The 16,535-nt window shown below is 43.8% G+C and overlaps 1 protein-coding gene across 2 annotated transcripts in view; it reads left to right on the forward strand.

Moving 5' to 3' along the window:
• NISCH (nischarin) overlaps window positions 1–16,535 on the forward strand; it is a 116,493-nt gene that overhangs the window by 44,801 nt on the left and 55,157 nt on the right. For both annotated transcript variants that reach the window (XM_063427069.1, XM_063427070.1), the window contains exons 11-12: window positions 4,776–4,904; window positions 7,353–7,466. In XM_063427069.1, coding sequence (XP_063283139.1) covers window positions 4,776–4,904; window positions 7,353–7,466 — 243 coding nt within the window. The remainder of the gene's footprint in view (window positions 1–4,775; window positions 4,905–7,352; window positions 7,467–16,535) is intronic.

The raw sequence follows: 16,535 nt of genomic DNA on the forward strand, positions 1-16,535 counted from the left end.
ATGTTGTTCATCTCTTCGGCAGCTCAAGCTAAAGCTTTGATTACGGGGTCATCCGTTGCCGAGGCCCATATTTCTTTGGTTGGAAGAACTAGAAAAGGAAGACCCGTTAAAGCTATTATAAAATATCAGTATGGCATCTGATTTTTAGTGGATGCCTCTGCAGAAAGCCTGAAATTATCGGCCAAGAATATAGGTATTTCAACAGTCGCCAGAAGAGCACTTTGGCTTAGAAGTTGGTCAGCAGATGCGACACCTGATAATTCACTGTGTGAACTATCTTTTGAACCTGGAAGACTTTTCGGTTCAAAGCTGGATGAGTTGTTGAAACAGGTGAAGGAAGGAAGGAATGCTTTACCAGTATCGTATGGGAAGCAGTTAGAAGCCGTAACGCAGAGACACTTCCCTCATTTAGAAGTTCCTCTCTTAGAAACTATTTCAAAGGTCAACAGAAAGAGCCTTTGATTATAGGAAGAAGTATCGACTCTGTTACTAAAAGAGTGGTGGAAGAAGTTCCTCTAAAGGAAGACATCAAGGCACCTATTCAAGACTTTTCTTGGTGCCAAAACCAGATGGTTCGTTCGGACCTATCCTAGACCTAAAGGCCGTAAAAAGCGGATTATCATAAAGAAATTCCTCATGGAAACAGTAAAGTCGGCTGCTCTGCTTATGCACCCATAAATTGGTTTGCTTCCCTGGATTTGAAAGATGCCTATCTTCATGTACCCATAGCAGCATCCAGCAAAAGTTTTCTACGGATGCGGTGTGCTGCCAATTGGTAACCATTCATTACCAATTCAGAGCACTGCCTTTCGGCCTGGCATCAGCGCCCAGAGTATTCACATAGCTTCGAGTAGTAGTTCAAGCTTTCTAAGAAGTATGGGCATCGCTGTCATTCCATATTTGGACGTCTGGCTGTTTTTTGCAGAGTCCCAAGTTCAACTACAGTTAGACCTGGGGACAGCCATCAATTCGCTGGAAAAGCATGGCTGGCTAATAGATTTCAACATATCGGAACTAGTGCCAGTTCAAAGGATCCAGTTCTTGGGTCTATTTTTGGATTCTATCGCGATGAAGTTATTCCTGCCAGAGGGGAAGATACTAAAAGATCAAGCGGTTAATCCGGAATCTCTGAGAAAAAAGTATGTTTTCAATCAGAGATGCCAGGTGCTTGCTGGGTCTGTTTACAGCCTCAATCCCGGCAGTCGCTTGGGCAATAGCCAGAATGAGACCTCTACAAAGTTACATTCTGCAGGTCTGGTATCAACAGGAACTCGGCCTAGATAGGCTGATGAGGTTTAACGATCTAATTTTGAAAAGTCTGCAGTGGTGGACATTTTCTCGATTCCTCCACTGGGGTCTGTCTTTCCGGATGAAGTCCTTTACTATCATATCAACAGACGCCTCTGCGCTGGGCTGGGGGGCCCATCTGGAAGACGTATAGAAGCAGGGGTCCTGGCAAGAGAAGGATATGAGAAGTTCCTCGAACTTCAGGGAATTAAAGGCCGTATGGATGGCACTCTTGGCGTTTCAGTTTCTCATCAAAGTTCAACATATTCGAATTCGTTCAGACAATCGAACGACAGTGGCGTATTTGAACATACAGGGAGGTACGAGATCAACAAGATTAGAAAGCCTTTGTTCAATAATCATGCTGTGGGCAGAAGTGCACCTGATGTCAATCTCTGCAGTTCACATTTTAGGAAAGTTCAATGTGGTGGCAGATGCCCTGAGCAGGCATCATTTGAAACAAGCAGTTTTGGTCCCTGTCATGCAGAACTTCAGCACAGTCCGCTTCGGTGTTCCGGAGATAGACCTGATGGCACCCAGAGTGAACAGGAAGACAAGACGTTTTGCATCCCTAACTCCAGCAGACAGGCCGGATTTCATAGATGCCCTGTCATTACCATGGAAGTTCAACCTGGCATATAGCTTCCCGCCAGTAGTGATTATTCCCAGAATACTTCAAAAAAGTAAGGCTGGGAAATGTAAGTATTATCCTACTCCGTCCAGGGTGGCCAAGAAGTAGTTGGTTCTCGGTTCTCCTGAACTTTCCGGGGGCCACCTTTTGGAAGCTTCCTCTTTTCAGGAGTAATTCTAGAGGACGCCATGGTGCCTCTTCCGGCCCTTCGGAGATTCCGATTGACGGCCTGGTTTCTGGACTCCAGATTTAGAGTGTAAAGGTCTGGATCCTGAAGTTATAAAAAAATTTTTTTGTTGGCATCTACTTCAAGGTTCTACGTTAGGATTTGGAAGTTTCAGCGATGTTGTAGGTTTGAAGTCAAACCTGTTTCCGCGTCCATCCAGAGGATTCTATGCTTCCTTCAGATGAGATTGGCAAAGGTTCTTCAGAGCTCTGACACGTTTGGTGCCCTTTGTTGGGGAAACCTGTCCTCCCTAGGATCTGAATTTGGTCCTTTCCGCGCTTTGAGTACCGCCTGTTGAACCATTGGAAGCAGTTCCCTGAAGATGTTTTCTTTGGATACTGTTTTCCTTTGATGGCTATTCGTCAGCTAAAAGAGTATGTGAGCTCCGAGCGCTTCGGGAGTATTTTCCCTTTTTGGTTTTCATCAGGACAAGGAGGTTCTGAAGCTCGATCCTTCAGGTATCACTAAAGTTTTTTCTGTTGCCAATGTCAACCGAGAAGTGGTTTTGCCGACCTTGTGTCGGAATCCGTCTAATGCCTTGGTATGTAATTTTCTCTGCTTAGACGTAACGATAGGTCTTTGGCAATATCTAAAGCTACGGAATCCTTCCGTTAGGATATCGGTATGTTTGTCTTGTTCATAGGCACACAGAAAGGTATGTTGGTTTCGCAGAGTTCTCTGGCTAGATGACTGAAGGATTGTATTCTGTTATCTTATTCTAAGAGTGACTCGGAATTTGCAGGCCCTATAAAGGAACATTCTACTAGAGCTGTTTCGCCGTCAGGGGCTCTGCGTGCAGCTACGTCTCTGTCTCGAATTTGTTCAGCTGCTAATCGGTCCTCTCTCCATACGTTCTCAGGACACTACAAGTGGGACATACTGGCCTCGGAGTATGCAGCTTTTGGGCGCAGGGTGCTTCAAGCAGTAGTGAACTGAAACCCGCCCTCAGGATCTGCTTTATTATATCCCTATGGTGTAAGCACTGCCTCTAATCTGAAAGGAAAAACATAAATTTTACTTACCGAAAATTTCTTTTTCCTGAAGATTAGAGGCAGTGCTACAATTCCCGCCCCTTTTTCTAATAAACTAAGTAATTTTGCAGCTATTTGGCTTATGTATTGTCTGGGGATGATCAGGAGGAGCTGCTACTTATTGGAAAGGAGGTAATTAGGGGAGGGGTTAAAATGTTTGGAGATTTGCCTGCCTGTTTTTCCCTCCAGATTGGATATCCCTATGGTGTAAGCACTGCCTCTAATCTTCAGGAAAAATAAATTTTCGGTAAGTAAAATTTATGTTTTTTGATTGGGTAACTAAAATAATAGATCAGGGTGGTGCAGTAGACATTGCTTACCTAGATTTCAGTAAGGCTTTTGACACTGTTGCACATAGAAGGCTTATCAATAAACTACAATCTTTGAGTTTGGATTCCAATATTGTTGTATGGGTAAGGCAGTGGCTGAGTGACAGGCAACAGAGGGTTGTAGTCAATGGAGTATATTCGAAGCTTGGGCTTGTCACCAGTGGGGTACCTCAGGGATCTGTACTTGGACCCATTCTCTTTAATATTTTTATCAGTGATATTGCAGAAGGTCTTGATGGTAAGGTGTGTCTTTTTGCGGATGATACTAAGATATGTAACAGGGTTGATGTTCCAGGAGGGATAAGCCAAATGGCTAATGATTTAGGTAAACTAGAAAAATGGTCAGAGTTGTGGCAACTGACATTTAATGTGGATAAGTGCAAGATAATGCATCTTGGACGTAAAAACCCAAGGGCAGAGTACAGAATATTTGATAGAGTCCTAACCGCAACATCTGAGGAAAGGGATTTATGGGTGATTATTTCTGATGACTTAAAGGTAGGCAGACAATATCCTTCCAGCTGAAATGGTAGAGGTTAACACAGTAAAGGAGTTTAAGCATGCGTAGGATATGCATAAGGCTATCCTAACTATAAGATAAGCCCTCCCCCTCTAACCCCACCCAGACTTTCTGTGTCTGTCCAATCACAGACTTCCCAATGCAGCTCAATGAGAAGTCTTTGAAAGGCTGATTCTCTGGGCAATTGATGTCTCTTGAATTTAGCTTCGCTGAGCTAACGGTAACAGGACTGAGTGTCTGAGCCTCAGGCGTGTAACAAGGTTCATTTATAAAAGTGTCAATTTGTTTGGTAATATTCACTTTTTGTAAAATCAAAATAAGAGGACACATTAGGTGTTTAGCATCTCCGTTTAATGCATAAACAGATAAACTTTACAAGTTTATGGAACATTTCACATTCTCTGTTTATCTAGAAGGCTCTAAATCCCAAAAATGTATGCTTTTGTATCTCTCAAACTACTTTTAAAATTAAAACCACGTCCATGCGGCAAGAACTGTGCTCCTCTTTTGTGATCTATAAATTAACAAAGCAAATATCTGCAGCGGATTGTCCGCAGTATGTCTGTTTTCTATTATTTTTATTACTGGACAGTGATGACTATAAATGTTAGCACTCTGCCTTAGCTGGACGGCACCTCCCACGAAGTTCTGGCAGTGATTTGAACATGTGACGTGCTAGAGGTCCGGTCACCATGTGCCCTGTTATGTAAAGGGTGACTGCAGAATTAGCCTTTTCTGTTTCTTTTTACAGCTTGACGATATAAAGCACATAGGACAACTGCCCTGTATTGAAAACGTCAACCTGACCCACAATCCCCTGACGATCATTCCGGACTATAGGACTAAAGTTCTCGCACAGTTTGGGGAGAGAGCATCTGAGGTGAGACTTTATATTTCTTAACATTCCTTAGGTTATTAGTCTTTGTATCTCCCAGTGCAATGGCTGTAGGAGGCGTATGCTAAAGGACTGGATCATACGATTTCAGAGTCACCTGGTTATTTGGCTTGCTATGCTGTTACGGACAGTTATCAGATTTGTTCTACCACACAAACAGATAATGTAACCTCTCATCTTCTACACACTGCAATAACTGGAAGTACATAGCATTTTGCCTCCTTATAAATCACTGGTAAGACTACATCTTGAATATGCTGTGCAATTTTGGGCACCTGTTCTGAAGAAGGATATTATGGTACAGAAGCGAGCTACAAAATTAATAAAAGGAATGGAGCATTTTAGTTATGATGAAATGTTACCAAATTTAAATCTCTTTAGTTTGGGAAAGCGTTGCCTCAGAGGGGATATTATAACATTATACAAAAGTATTTGGGGGCCCGATACAAACCATTATCTGGAAATCTAATAAAAAATAGGACTATACATAGAACAAGAGGCCACACATTCAGACTGGAAGAAATGAGATTTAGTATAAGGCAAAAGAAAGTTGTTGTTTTTTTACAGTAAGAGCAATAAGGATATGGAATTCTCTGCCTGAAGGGGTGGTTTTATCAGAGTCTATACAGATGTTTAAACTGCAATTGGATAAATACTGGCAAAACATAACACACAGGGATATCATTTTTAATTAGTGGGGTAATAGCTGCTTGATCCAAGGAGATATCGGACTGCCAATTTGAAGTCCGGAGGGATTTTTTTTCTTAACTTGTTGCACAATACGAAGCACTTCAGACTTGTTTTTTTGGCCTTCTTTTGGATCAACAGAAAAAAATGTAATGTGAGGAAGGCTGAACTTGATGGACACAAGTCTCTTTTCAGCTATGTAACTATGTAAATAGCATGCCTAAAAAAAAAAAAAAACACGTAAATTTCAGATTCACAGTGTTGGTTAATGTTGGCATATAACATGATGGCATGCATTTTTTGAAGTTTTACAATTTAGTATTAACTTATAATCTTAATAAATTATTCCTTTTTTCCCCCGCTCAGCAGAGTGGCATGCTGTGTGTCCACACTCTGCAACTTGTCTCTTGTGTTGGAGAGAAAGTCTCTCTATTTTAGATACGAAGCACCCCATATACTATGTAAGGACAAAGCTGACACAGACACCCCAGGACAAACTGTTCTATTATGCCTGATTGACAGCATTGGTGGGCTGTCCTATAGAGTCTGTTTTTACAAATTGCTGTCTTTATTGCCCTGAGTGGGGCTTATGGTCCTGTTAATCATCATGCAATGTGCTTATGTTTCTTAGAGTGACCTTTTTATTTTACAACAAATGGCTTCCTGCTGTTTTAAATGATAAGGTGGAGGCAAATGATTAGATCTTGTGAATGGTAACAAAAATTGTAATTTTCACTGTGTAGATATCACCCTCACATAGACCTCGATTTATTGTTTGTCAAATTAGTTATTTACTCAAGTCACTGTTAATGTCTTTAGGAATTTTTGTAGATAAATAATTTTAAAAGTGTTTTAAACCGATTCTGATCTTTTTTTAAAGCTAATCCAAAAATATTAGATTGAGGCCGTAGTAGGACAATAGCAGACATAAAGGTGAAATTTTTGGGTGTGGGTGCAATTTCACACAGAGTGATCACAGTAGCAGTAAGTTTGGTCATGTAGCAGTTGGACATAGACCACTAGAGTCTGACCCAACAAGGCTGCTCAGCCAGTTAAAATCGTGACATTTACAATACATTATTAAAAATAAAAATAATTTGAGAAATGAACATTTGTCATTTTGACAGTTTCCCTTTAAATCCGAGGTTCTGTTTTCTTCATCAGTTTACAGGATTGTTTTGTGTGATGCTGCCCTCCTGGGCTCTGCATTTCCTGCAACTAGGAGTAATGTTTGACGCCTGTCTATGCTGGGTGTTCTTTTGGTTCACCCAATGTAATGCTTTCTACAGTGATGGAATACACAAAGTCCTTTTGTTCAGTAAATGTGCTGTTTAGCATGTACCCTAACTTGATTAAAATTTGGTACATATCTGGTTCGGTCATGCTCCCCATAAAACTGGTGATGTCCCAGTATTTGGGTCTAACTGGTCCTAATTCCTCTTACCTTTATATGGCCCGGTCAGGCTCCCCATATGACTAGTGATGCCCCAGTATTTGGGTCTGACTGGTCCTAATTCCTCATACCTTTATATGACCAGGTCAGGCTCCCTGTATGGTGATGTCCCAGTAGTTGGGTATGACTTGTCCTAATTCCTCTTACATTTATATGGCCCGGTCAGGCTCCCTGTATGACTGGCAGTGAAGTCCCAGGGTCAGACTGGGCCTCCTGCAATCATGTTCTGCAGGTGCCCCTGACAATTGAGAAATCCAGTGACATGTAGTGTTTTTCTTTATCTTTTCCTACAGGTCTGCCTGGATAATACATGTACCACAGAGAAGGAGTTGGACACTGTAGAAGTTCTGAAAGCCATCCAGAAAGCCAAGGAAACCAAATCGAAATTAATGAATTCTGATAAAAAGGTAAACTTATTGAGGAGTTACCCTTTCATCATTGATTTTATATGGCATTAGTTCTATTTAACATTACTGTAAGTACAGTAAGAAAATGCAGATTAAATGTCCAGTCATTCGTTAATATCTGCTACAGTGCTGGCAGTCAGTAATTTTATGACCCATATGTGACAAACTGCCATTTGCCACTGGGCATTGGAGAGGACTGATTGCTAGCCTCCTGCCTTGCGACTATGGCCCTGGGATGTATTGCCCTTTAAGGAACTGAGTTGGGGCTTATGGACTTATATTATGCTGTTTCTGGCCCTTTAACTGTGTTGTACAAAGAATGGGTAAGTTTGAACTGGCACTTCGGACGCAGTCGAAGTGCCGAAGTCGTTGAAGTGGCGGCGGGCATTTTAACTTATTCGAACGCGGTCAGCGGTGTGTGCAGCCAAATCTATGGAACTGTTTTCGGCTACCCAATACACGAACACTGCTGACCCGTACCTTCTACTCTACTTCGACACTGTAGCTGGAGACTAAGTCCCGTTCGAAGATTCGAACGCTCGTTCGAATGGGACTTAGTCATTTTCTCGGTGTAAAATAGACCGACCGCACAGCCCAAATCCATAGAACTGTTTTGGGCATGAAAATGTGCTTGCGGTCGGTCAAAAGTGACTTATATATATCTCCCGATTGGCTGAACGGATTCAAATGATTTTTGGGTATGTTTGTAATTGGAATGTGCTGATTAATAATACGTGACTTATTATTATTGGTATTGGATGTATAGTTTTAGAGTTATGAAAGTTAGGTAAAAAGTATGGATAATTGGATTACCTCTCAGGCTAAGGGGAGGAGATGTGTGGAATGTAACCATTGTTTGATTGGCTAATGTATAATTGTCTGTGGGTGTCTCCCTTGCATGGGAGAATTGCATAAAAGTAGAGTGTGTGTCATTAAACCTCAGTTCTTCTTGACCCTCAATACGTAGCTTTGTCTCGTGATTGGAGGGGACAGATATATTCACACTGGGGATTGCTATGCTCTGCATACTCCCTGGAGCCTTAATCACTTAGCTCTTTTAAGAGCTGTTCCTGTTACGCTCTCCTTGGAGGAGAGGTCTTCCCCACACGGTCCTGGAGGACAGAAGCTGATCCAGGGTGGAAGGAAGACGGCAAGACTCCAGTTAAGCTATGGCGGTTGTGGAGTCTGCGGTGGTTGTGGTGTCTGCCGCAGTGCTTGGAGTCCTCAGGAAGCGCTAGGAGCATCCTTCAACGGAGGTACCCAGTCGGGGTGCCAGGTGATCCGTTACACCATAATATACAGCTTTAAAACCATGCTGTCAGCCAATGTAAAACTGATTCTTCTTTAAAGCCATCCAAATGGAAACCTGTGCCTTTCAATCAGCAATGACCCTCATTCGGACCATTACATTTCTACTTTTCTGGGTTTTCTTTGGTAGATGCATTTGAATGGCCTTTGTCCAAACCCAGCTGTTAGAGCTGAAAGATTGATATGCAAGTCTTGTTCGGTTATTTCAGCCATATTTGTATTTTCTTTTGGCAGCTATTCAGTTCTCATTTAAAAATCAGCCGAGTCTGGATATACATTTTATAATTAGCTATACACAAATAGCTTGATTGCTACCAAAGTCTCTTCATTCATTTAAAGGCACACTAGCTAATGCATTCAGTGAACCTCAAATGAATCAACTAAGCCAGGTGTACGGGAATTGTCCCCAATAGAGATCATTGCTGATATATTTGACTTCTTGACTATTCCAGGGTTGCCAGGTTTTGCGGTGTAACGGATCCCCTATACTCTGACTGAGTATATCCGTTGTAATTCTCCCAAGTCCCAAGTGAAGCGGTGATTATAGCTCAGGTATAACCAAACATTAGCCAAGACTTGATGAAGGGTACACGAAGACCGATTTATTATAGCCCAGTGGCTAGCTTATATACACAGACCCCCAGCATGGGGTCTCCAGCAGTAACATGGTAAACCACTCCCACAACACACACAGAAGTCTCTGTGTCTGTTAGATAATTTAGTGTACTTTGCTTAAGCTAATTATCTTCCAGGCACTAGAGTTATAAAATATAAAATATTAAATACATATAACACATATAGGAACCCCCACAAATATTATATCCCCTGATAGCATGGATCTGAGCGCCCAAGTTGTCCAAATAGCGCTCAGATCCCACGAACACAGCCGAAACAAGTGGCGTCTTCCCAAATTAGTTCCAGAGAAATAGTGGTAGCGGTCGATCACTTTCGGAAGTTCCCTATGAACAAACTGTCAAACGGTTCCCCTGGCTCATAGGTAGCGATTGTTCGCCTAGTTCGTGCGAACAGTCCTACCGAACAGTGATCTCCTGGCTTGTCGAAAAAAAAGAAGCAGGCGTTCGTATGAAATCACTGGTGATCGCGTGGTCGAGTGTCGGACTTATTGTTCCACACACTCGACGACCAAGTCCCGCTGCCTGCATTCGTGCGATAAGATGGCCGCCAATTAGCACGTGTTGCTTGGTTATAAAAACAGTGGCCACACAGAGAGAGCACTTAAGTCTCTGGTTTCTTTGTAGTTAATGAGCCAGGGGGTGGTCGGTGTTTGGTAGATTGTAACTACCGAGCTGGGGAAATGTATTTGTATTCAGGAAACTGTATACCACGAACTAAGAGGGAAATGTCAGAAATGAAAAAATAGTTGGTCACAATGTATGTGGCCCAAAGTCGATGGGCGGGAGGCCAGCTTCCACACTCCAGGAGTTCATGGCAAACGTCCAGGGTAAGGAACATTGGTCACATGCGGGTGTTAGACATGGAGTGTCCAATTTTGGGAGTTAATTAGTCAATGAGACTGTAAGGAAACCTAGTATATTTAATCCTCATTCGGTAGTTTCCTCCCGAACCGCCAGAGCATCAGTGAATATAGCTCTCCGTTCGGTAGATGAAATAGACAAAATCCATACGAATACCAATATCTTTATAAGATAATTCACTTAATAAAGCATACTGGGGGGGGGCTGACAGCCAAGATGGCCGGTCGTGCTTTCTGAGAGCTCCTGCAATAAAAGGCACAAAAACACCAATCTTGCACAAACTACTGGTGCCAACACCAAACGGAGCCCAGAGAACGACTGTGGCGGAACCCGCCTCGCCACTAGGCATTGGAGGGGCCTGGCTGCCTGCCTCCTACCTGCTGACTATGGCCCCTGGAAAATTGGCACCTTTGGACTATTTTTGGGCATGTTGTATTCTGTATTGCTGCTGCTGGCCCTTTTAGAATCATCCGTGGACGTATTGGGACTTTTGGGAATACTGTCCCTTTAAGACTGTGGAGCATATTACAGTAATACTGCCTTTAATATTATGTATGTATTTATGTGTTCAGTTAACCTGGGATATGTATGCAGCATTCGTCTGATTGTTTGGTAGAATCACTCCATTCATTATATTGAGTGAAACTACCGAACAACCAGACCACCCAGGAATAAGTGTGCCTCCAATTACCGTTTGCAACAATGTTGCAAACGGGTAATTGGCAATCAGTGTAATGTATTCTTTGTCCTCTGGGTGGCCGCCATTCGGGAAACGAACAAGTGGCGGCGGCCATCTTAAACTTCCGAACAGCGGTGTTTTGCCGCCGAGTGTCTGGAACTAAAATCGGACACTCGACTAGGCAAACACCGCTGAGACCTCCAGACTTCCAGTATTTTGTGTGGAAACTACCGAACGGCCCGCCGTTCGGTAGAAAGAACCCCACGAACTAGGGGATTCATTCGAATCCTCCTTAGGCTCCATAACCCAGGCAACTCGTTTGTTTTTATTCCCTTGTCTGTGACCGACCGCAGGGCCAAAATGCATGGAACTGTTTTTGGATACTTTACCCATGCGGTCGGTCAAATCTTTGCCTGCTCATAACTCCCGAACCCCTGGTCCGATCTGGGTGATTTTTGAGTATGTTGCTCACCCAGATCAGGGCTATCAGAGGATACCATTTTTAAAGAGGCATTCCTATGTTTAGGGGTACATCCAGAAACTCAGGGAATTTGTGTCTGGAATAATGGGATTATGTGTCACACTAAGGGGAGGGAATGTGTGGGTTGCAACTGTGATGCCATTGGATATTTTACACCTCCCCTGTGGGCAGTCTTATATGTGTAAAATGGAAATAAGCCAGGCTGGATGTGCCAGTCCAGAGTTCCTGTTTTTACCCTCAAAGTGAAGTGTCGTCTCATTATTGGGGGAGGATTTATTGCATGCTGTTCCAGGTTGACTGCTAGGAGTGCAAGCCTATTCGTATGGTTCCTATTCAACGGTCTACAGCATTCCAATGCTTGAGAAGATTCATATGCTGCTTCGATTCGGTGATTGTGGTGTCTGCCAGAGTGCTTGGAGTCCTCAGGAAACGTTAGGAGCATCCTTTAACGTAGGTACCCAGTCGGGGTGCCAGGCGATCCGTTACAATGACACAGGACCACAAGGGGCACACAATGATCCCTGACCCGCGTCGAAATCGCCTGAACCGGCCACGAGGCCTACTTCGGAGCGGAGCCTGCAACTTGGGGGGAGACGGACGATCACACAGGCCACGCTCGCAAGCAAACACTCAGCACGGCCCTGCAACCCCCCCCCCCCCGCTCTGGACCGGTGGGGGTCATCCCGGTCCTCGCTGGGGGCGACTACCCCCGCACTACAGCCTGACACACAACGGCTTTGGAAAGCACCTGGGATTGAGGCGAGGATGACGCCCAAGCAACCCGGAGAGAGCACAAGAGAGCCAAACACTATCCTCACTGATCAAGCTGACTACACAGCAAGGCTTAATAAAATCTTTGCGGCATTCTGGCGCAGGCTGGCACGGCACCTACACATCCCAGCCGAAATCAAGTGTGACAATCACTCCTCACCGCAACCACTTGGTGGGCACAAAATGGCCGGCGCAAAGCGAGCACAACAGAGCATATTTTCCTGTCCACCCCTACAAGCCCAACCGCAATCTCGCTTAACCACTGGGAGTAGCAAGTCTCCTTCTGGGCACGGGAGCATACCGGAACAAATCCGACCCACCGTCCACATACCCACAGGAGCATTGGGAGAACGAGGCTCCGGAGGGCCCACGGTCCCCCCACATATGGGACAGGGACCCGAGGGCACAGGGAAATGCTCTCCGCTACAACCCGGGCAGGAGGATCCGAGCAGGTACAGCCCCTTCATGACAGCCGGTCGGGACGGAACCGACCGAGGAGTCCCCGCAATACACCCACAGCACCCTGGAGAACACTCACCCAAGAGACTGTACTACTCTGCAAGCAGTCGACCATAACCGCTTCCAGCCAGACACCTGCATCGGCTGAACGGGCCACACTGGTGAGGCTCCAACGCGAGGAGAGGGCAGGTCGGAGGACTGACGCGCGAGCCATGCATACTCGCAAGCCGGGACTTTCTCCTGCAGACACCGCTGACCAGGTCTTGCCTAGTATGCACCCCTCAGAAGCACCTGAACTAATGCTACCTTACGTTAGTTTATATTTTAGGTTTGCATACATTACATGTTTAGTTGATGACAATATGTCGCTGATTTAATGCCATGCCTACAAGGAACAGTGTTCACACTTTCAGCCAGCTAGGCAGGGTAATGACCGACCTAATTGCACATTAGAATTAAAGCTTGTTGAAAGACCGAAGCAGGGTGACTATACCGTAACCCGACTCAGTGGATGGGCGGTGCTAGCCTGCACTCGGAATGTTTATGTACCTATAGTATGTTGTTAGCCTATGTTTTCCATGCCTAATAGCCTAAACACCTACAGTAAAAAGCGTCTAGACATAGCTATGTAATCTTAAGGATATAACTGTTCAAACCTGTTTATAGCTTAAATACACTACTGATAATAATGCTTAAAGAACATATCTCCTAATGCTGATACTTGTATGTCGAATCACTAGACTGACTTACCACGTTTTAAAAATGCTAAAAAATGTGCTTACACTCCATTGCCACATATGTAGAAACCTGTGATATTGCTGTGATTATGCTTGCTGTTGTGGCAACGTATATCATCTTGTCAAACCATGCACAACAAAAAATAAAAAATTCAAAAAAAATAAATAAAGCATACGAATCCCCAAACATCAGCCGAAGTCAAGAAGAATGGTACAACAGAACTGGCTTTAATGACCACACATAGGCTTTTATGCAAGTCCCCATGCAAGGGGACATCCCACAGGGAGGGACACCGTATAACCAATCCGTTACAGTAAAATCGTAAAACACACCCAGCACAAACATGGACTGTGAGTCGCTGCACGGGGGCTGTGCAGGATAATTCCGAGTCGCGGTACAGGAACGGATAAACCAGGAGAATAGTCGTGGGAATCCAAGGGTCAGAGGAAGCCAGAAGTCAGAATAAACGAAAACACAAGCCGGAGTCAAGAGCAAACTGGAGAACAGGAAACAGCAAACCGATCACCAAAGTCAAGGAACTGACACTGCCATCTGGGAGGGGCAGTGTTTTATACCTGGCTAATGAGGCCATCAGCTACAGGTGTGCTGAGAATGTTGGAACAGCCACAGAATAACGTCCAGCCCCCAGTGCTTGATACAAGATACAAGATACAAATGTCAGGCTGTATGGTGGCTCAGAGGAGAAACAGCAGGCCCAGGACTAAAAAGTACCCAGGTTCAAATCCCTTATTGGGCACTTCTGGGGCATCCTCGTCTGGCAGTCTGGATGTCGCGGTGAGAACCGTGACACTAAGGGACTCCACATTATTGAGAGATACTTGCAGGGACATTTAATCTAATCGGCATCCATGAAGGTGCTATAGGGAGAGTGTACTAGTTTGCTAGCAGATTGTAGCTATACTTTGAGTGTACAGTTATATGGATAGAACTAAAGTTATACGGCTGTTTAAATCTTTAAATTGATAATCTTTACTGTGACTGACTATCCACAAGTGTCTATATAGACCTTATCAATTACTACCGAACGCCACATGGCTGAGAAAACAGCGGCCATCTTTTTTCAGGCGAACAAAGGCAGCGGGACTTGGTTGTCGAGTGCCTGGAACTAAAATCAGACACTCGACTTCCTGAACACCGGTCTCAAACAAGCAAACGCTGGATCTCTATTTCCCGAATAGCTAGAAGAGCGCTATTCGGTACTTTTGTGAATTCGAATGAGGGGAACAATCGCTGCTAAGAGCCAGGGAGAATCCATTCGTGTAATTATTCATTTTTGTACCCATTTACTGAATAGACTGGCAAAACCACCCAAACTTCTGGAACTATTTTGGGCAGCCAGCTCGTGGTTAGCTGGTCATAAAGAACTTCCACACTTTTTGAGAACCCCTGAACCGATCTGGGTGAAATGTGAATATGTTGGTCACCCAGATTGGGGCTATCAGGGGACATATTATTTGTGGGGATACCCCATGTATAAAGGGGTGTTCTGAATATTGGGGAAAATTTTGATTTTTCTGCCTGGAGATAATCAAGTTATTACTTTATCAGACTTGATTATCTCCAGGACTAGGGGAGGGAATTGTATGTTTGTGCTGGAAGTGTTTTACGTTTTTTCCTGTAAATGATTGGATGTACCTTGTCCCTCCCTTTGGGATGTCCCCTTGCATGGGGACTTGCATAAAAGCCAGTGTGTGATCATTAAAAGCCAGTTCTGTTGCACCCTTCTTCAAGACTTCGGCTGATGTTTGGGGATTCGAATGCTTTATTAAGGGAATCATCTTGTAAAGCTATTGTAGTCGTATGGATTTTGTTTATTTCATCTACCGAACGGAGAGCTCTAATCACTGATGCTCTGGTGGTTCGGTAGGAAACTACCGAATGAGGATTGGATATCCTAGGTTTCTTTACAGTGTTATCTTACCCTCGAGTGTCCAGGCTCACCGGTTCTCTTACCTTCGAGAGCCCACCTGGATCACTTACAACGAATTACCTCGATCTCTTAGTGTCTCTTGTCTTCCCAATATGCTCTCTTTCTTCCTTTTGCTTTTTTTCCCACTTTGTAACCTGTTTGTGTTTTGACCCTCCATTATTTGTCCATTACTGCTCTTTCAAACTCTCCATACTGATTTTTTTCTAACAGAGCTTTCATTCTGCCAACTGCCTACCCTTCTAACAAGGAAGAAATTATACAGAAAGCAGTCTCTGACATTCGTAACAGAGACTACTTTATTCCAGACCTGGGCTATGAGATACAATGTTTGTTGTACACATCAGTCTGTCTCATTACACTGTGTGGAGCTTTGGAAATCTGTATCTGCTTCCCACGCAGTGGTAACTGTCACATTATCAAGATATTTAGCTGTGCTCAGCTGACCCTCTGAGTGTTGTACCACAAAAGTGTGGGCACTTAGGGGCTGTAAAGATACAAATTAACATAGTAACACACACCGCCCTACAGCAAACTCCATCCTAATGCTTTGCTTGCTAATACAAGCACTTCATCATAGGTATGACACATTAAATAGACTGACCATTTTATATGGAGGGTCAGCAGTTAATCGAAGAATGAGTAACAAGAATACATGCAAGCTTAAGGCCAAAAGGAATGGAAGAAAAAATAATTGAAATTAATAATATAAATAAATAACCCGCGGAGTGACAAACTGCACCTCTGAACTGATGTCAGCTGGAAAGAAATGTAAAATTACAATTAAAATTGCAGTTATTTATATAGCGCCAACACATTGAATATGGTGTGGGAAGGAATTCCATAAAAAAGGGAGAACTCTGGAGAAGTCCTGCAAGTTAAAATCTGTGGGGCAGCTACAAGATCAGAATAGTAACAGGTCATCGCCAGAGCTAAAAATATTAGGCTGGAACATATTGGCTAACGAGGGATGACATATAAGCAGGGGCAAGAGAGCTTTGTAGGTAAGCTTGTGAACTTTTAGCTGAATCCTAAATGTAACCGGACGCCAGTGCAGAGACTGACAGAGGACTGAGAATTGAGAGTTGCAGGACGTTGGGTAGATGAATCATCCTGGACTGCAGCGGGACAATCTGGGCACATTTCAGGCCGATAAGTAGAGGCTTATGTTAATCAAGGCTGGAAACAG

Source organism: Pelobates fuscus, chromosome 7, assembly GCF_036172605.1.
Source record: "Pelobates fuscus isolate aPelFus1 chromosome 7, aPelFus1.pri, whole genome shotgun sequence".
NCBI lineage: Eukaryota > Metazoa > Chordata > Amphibia > Anura > Pelobatidae > Pelobates > Pelobates fuscus.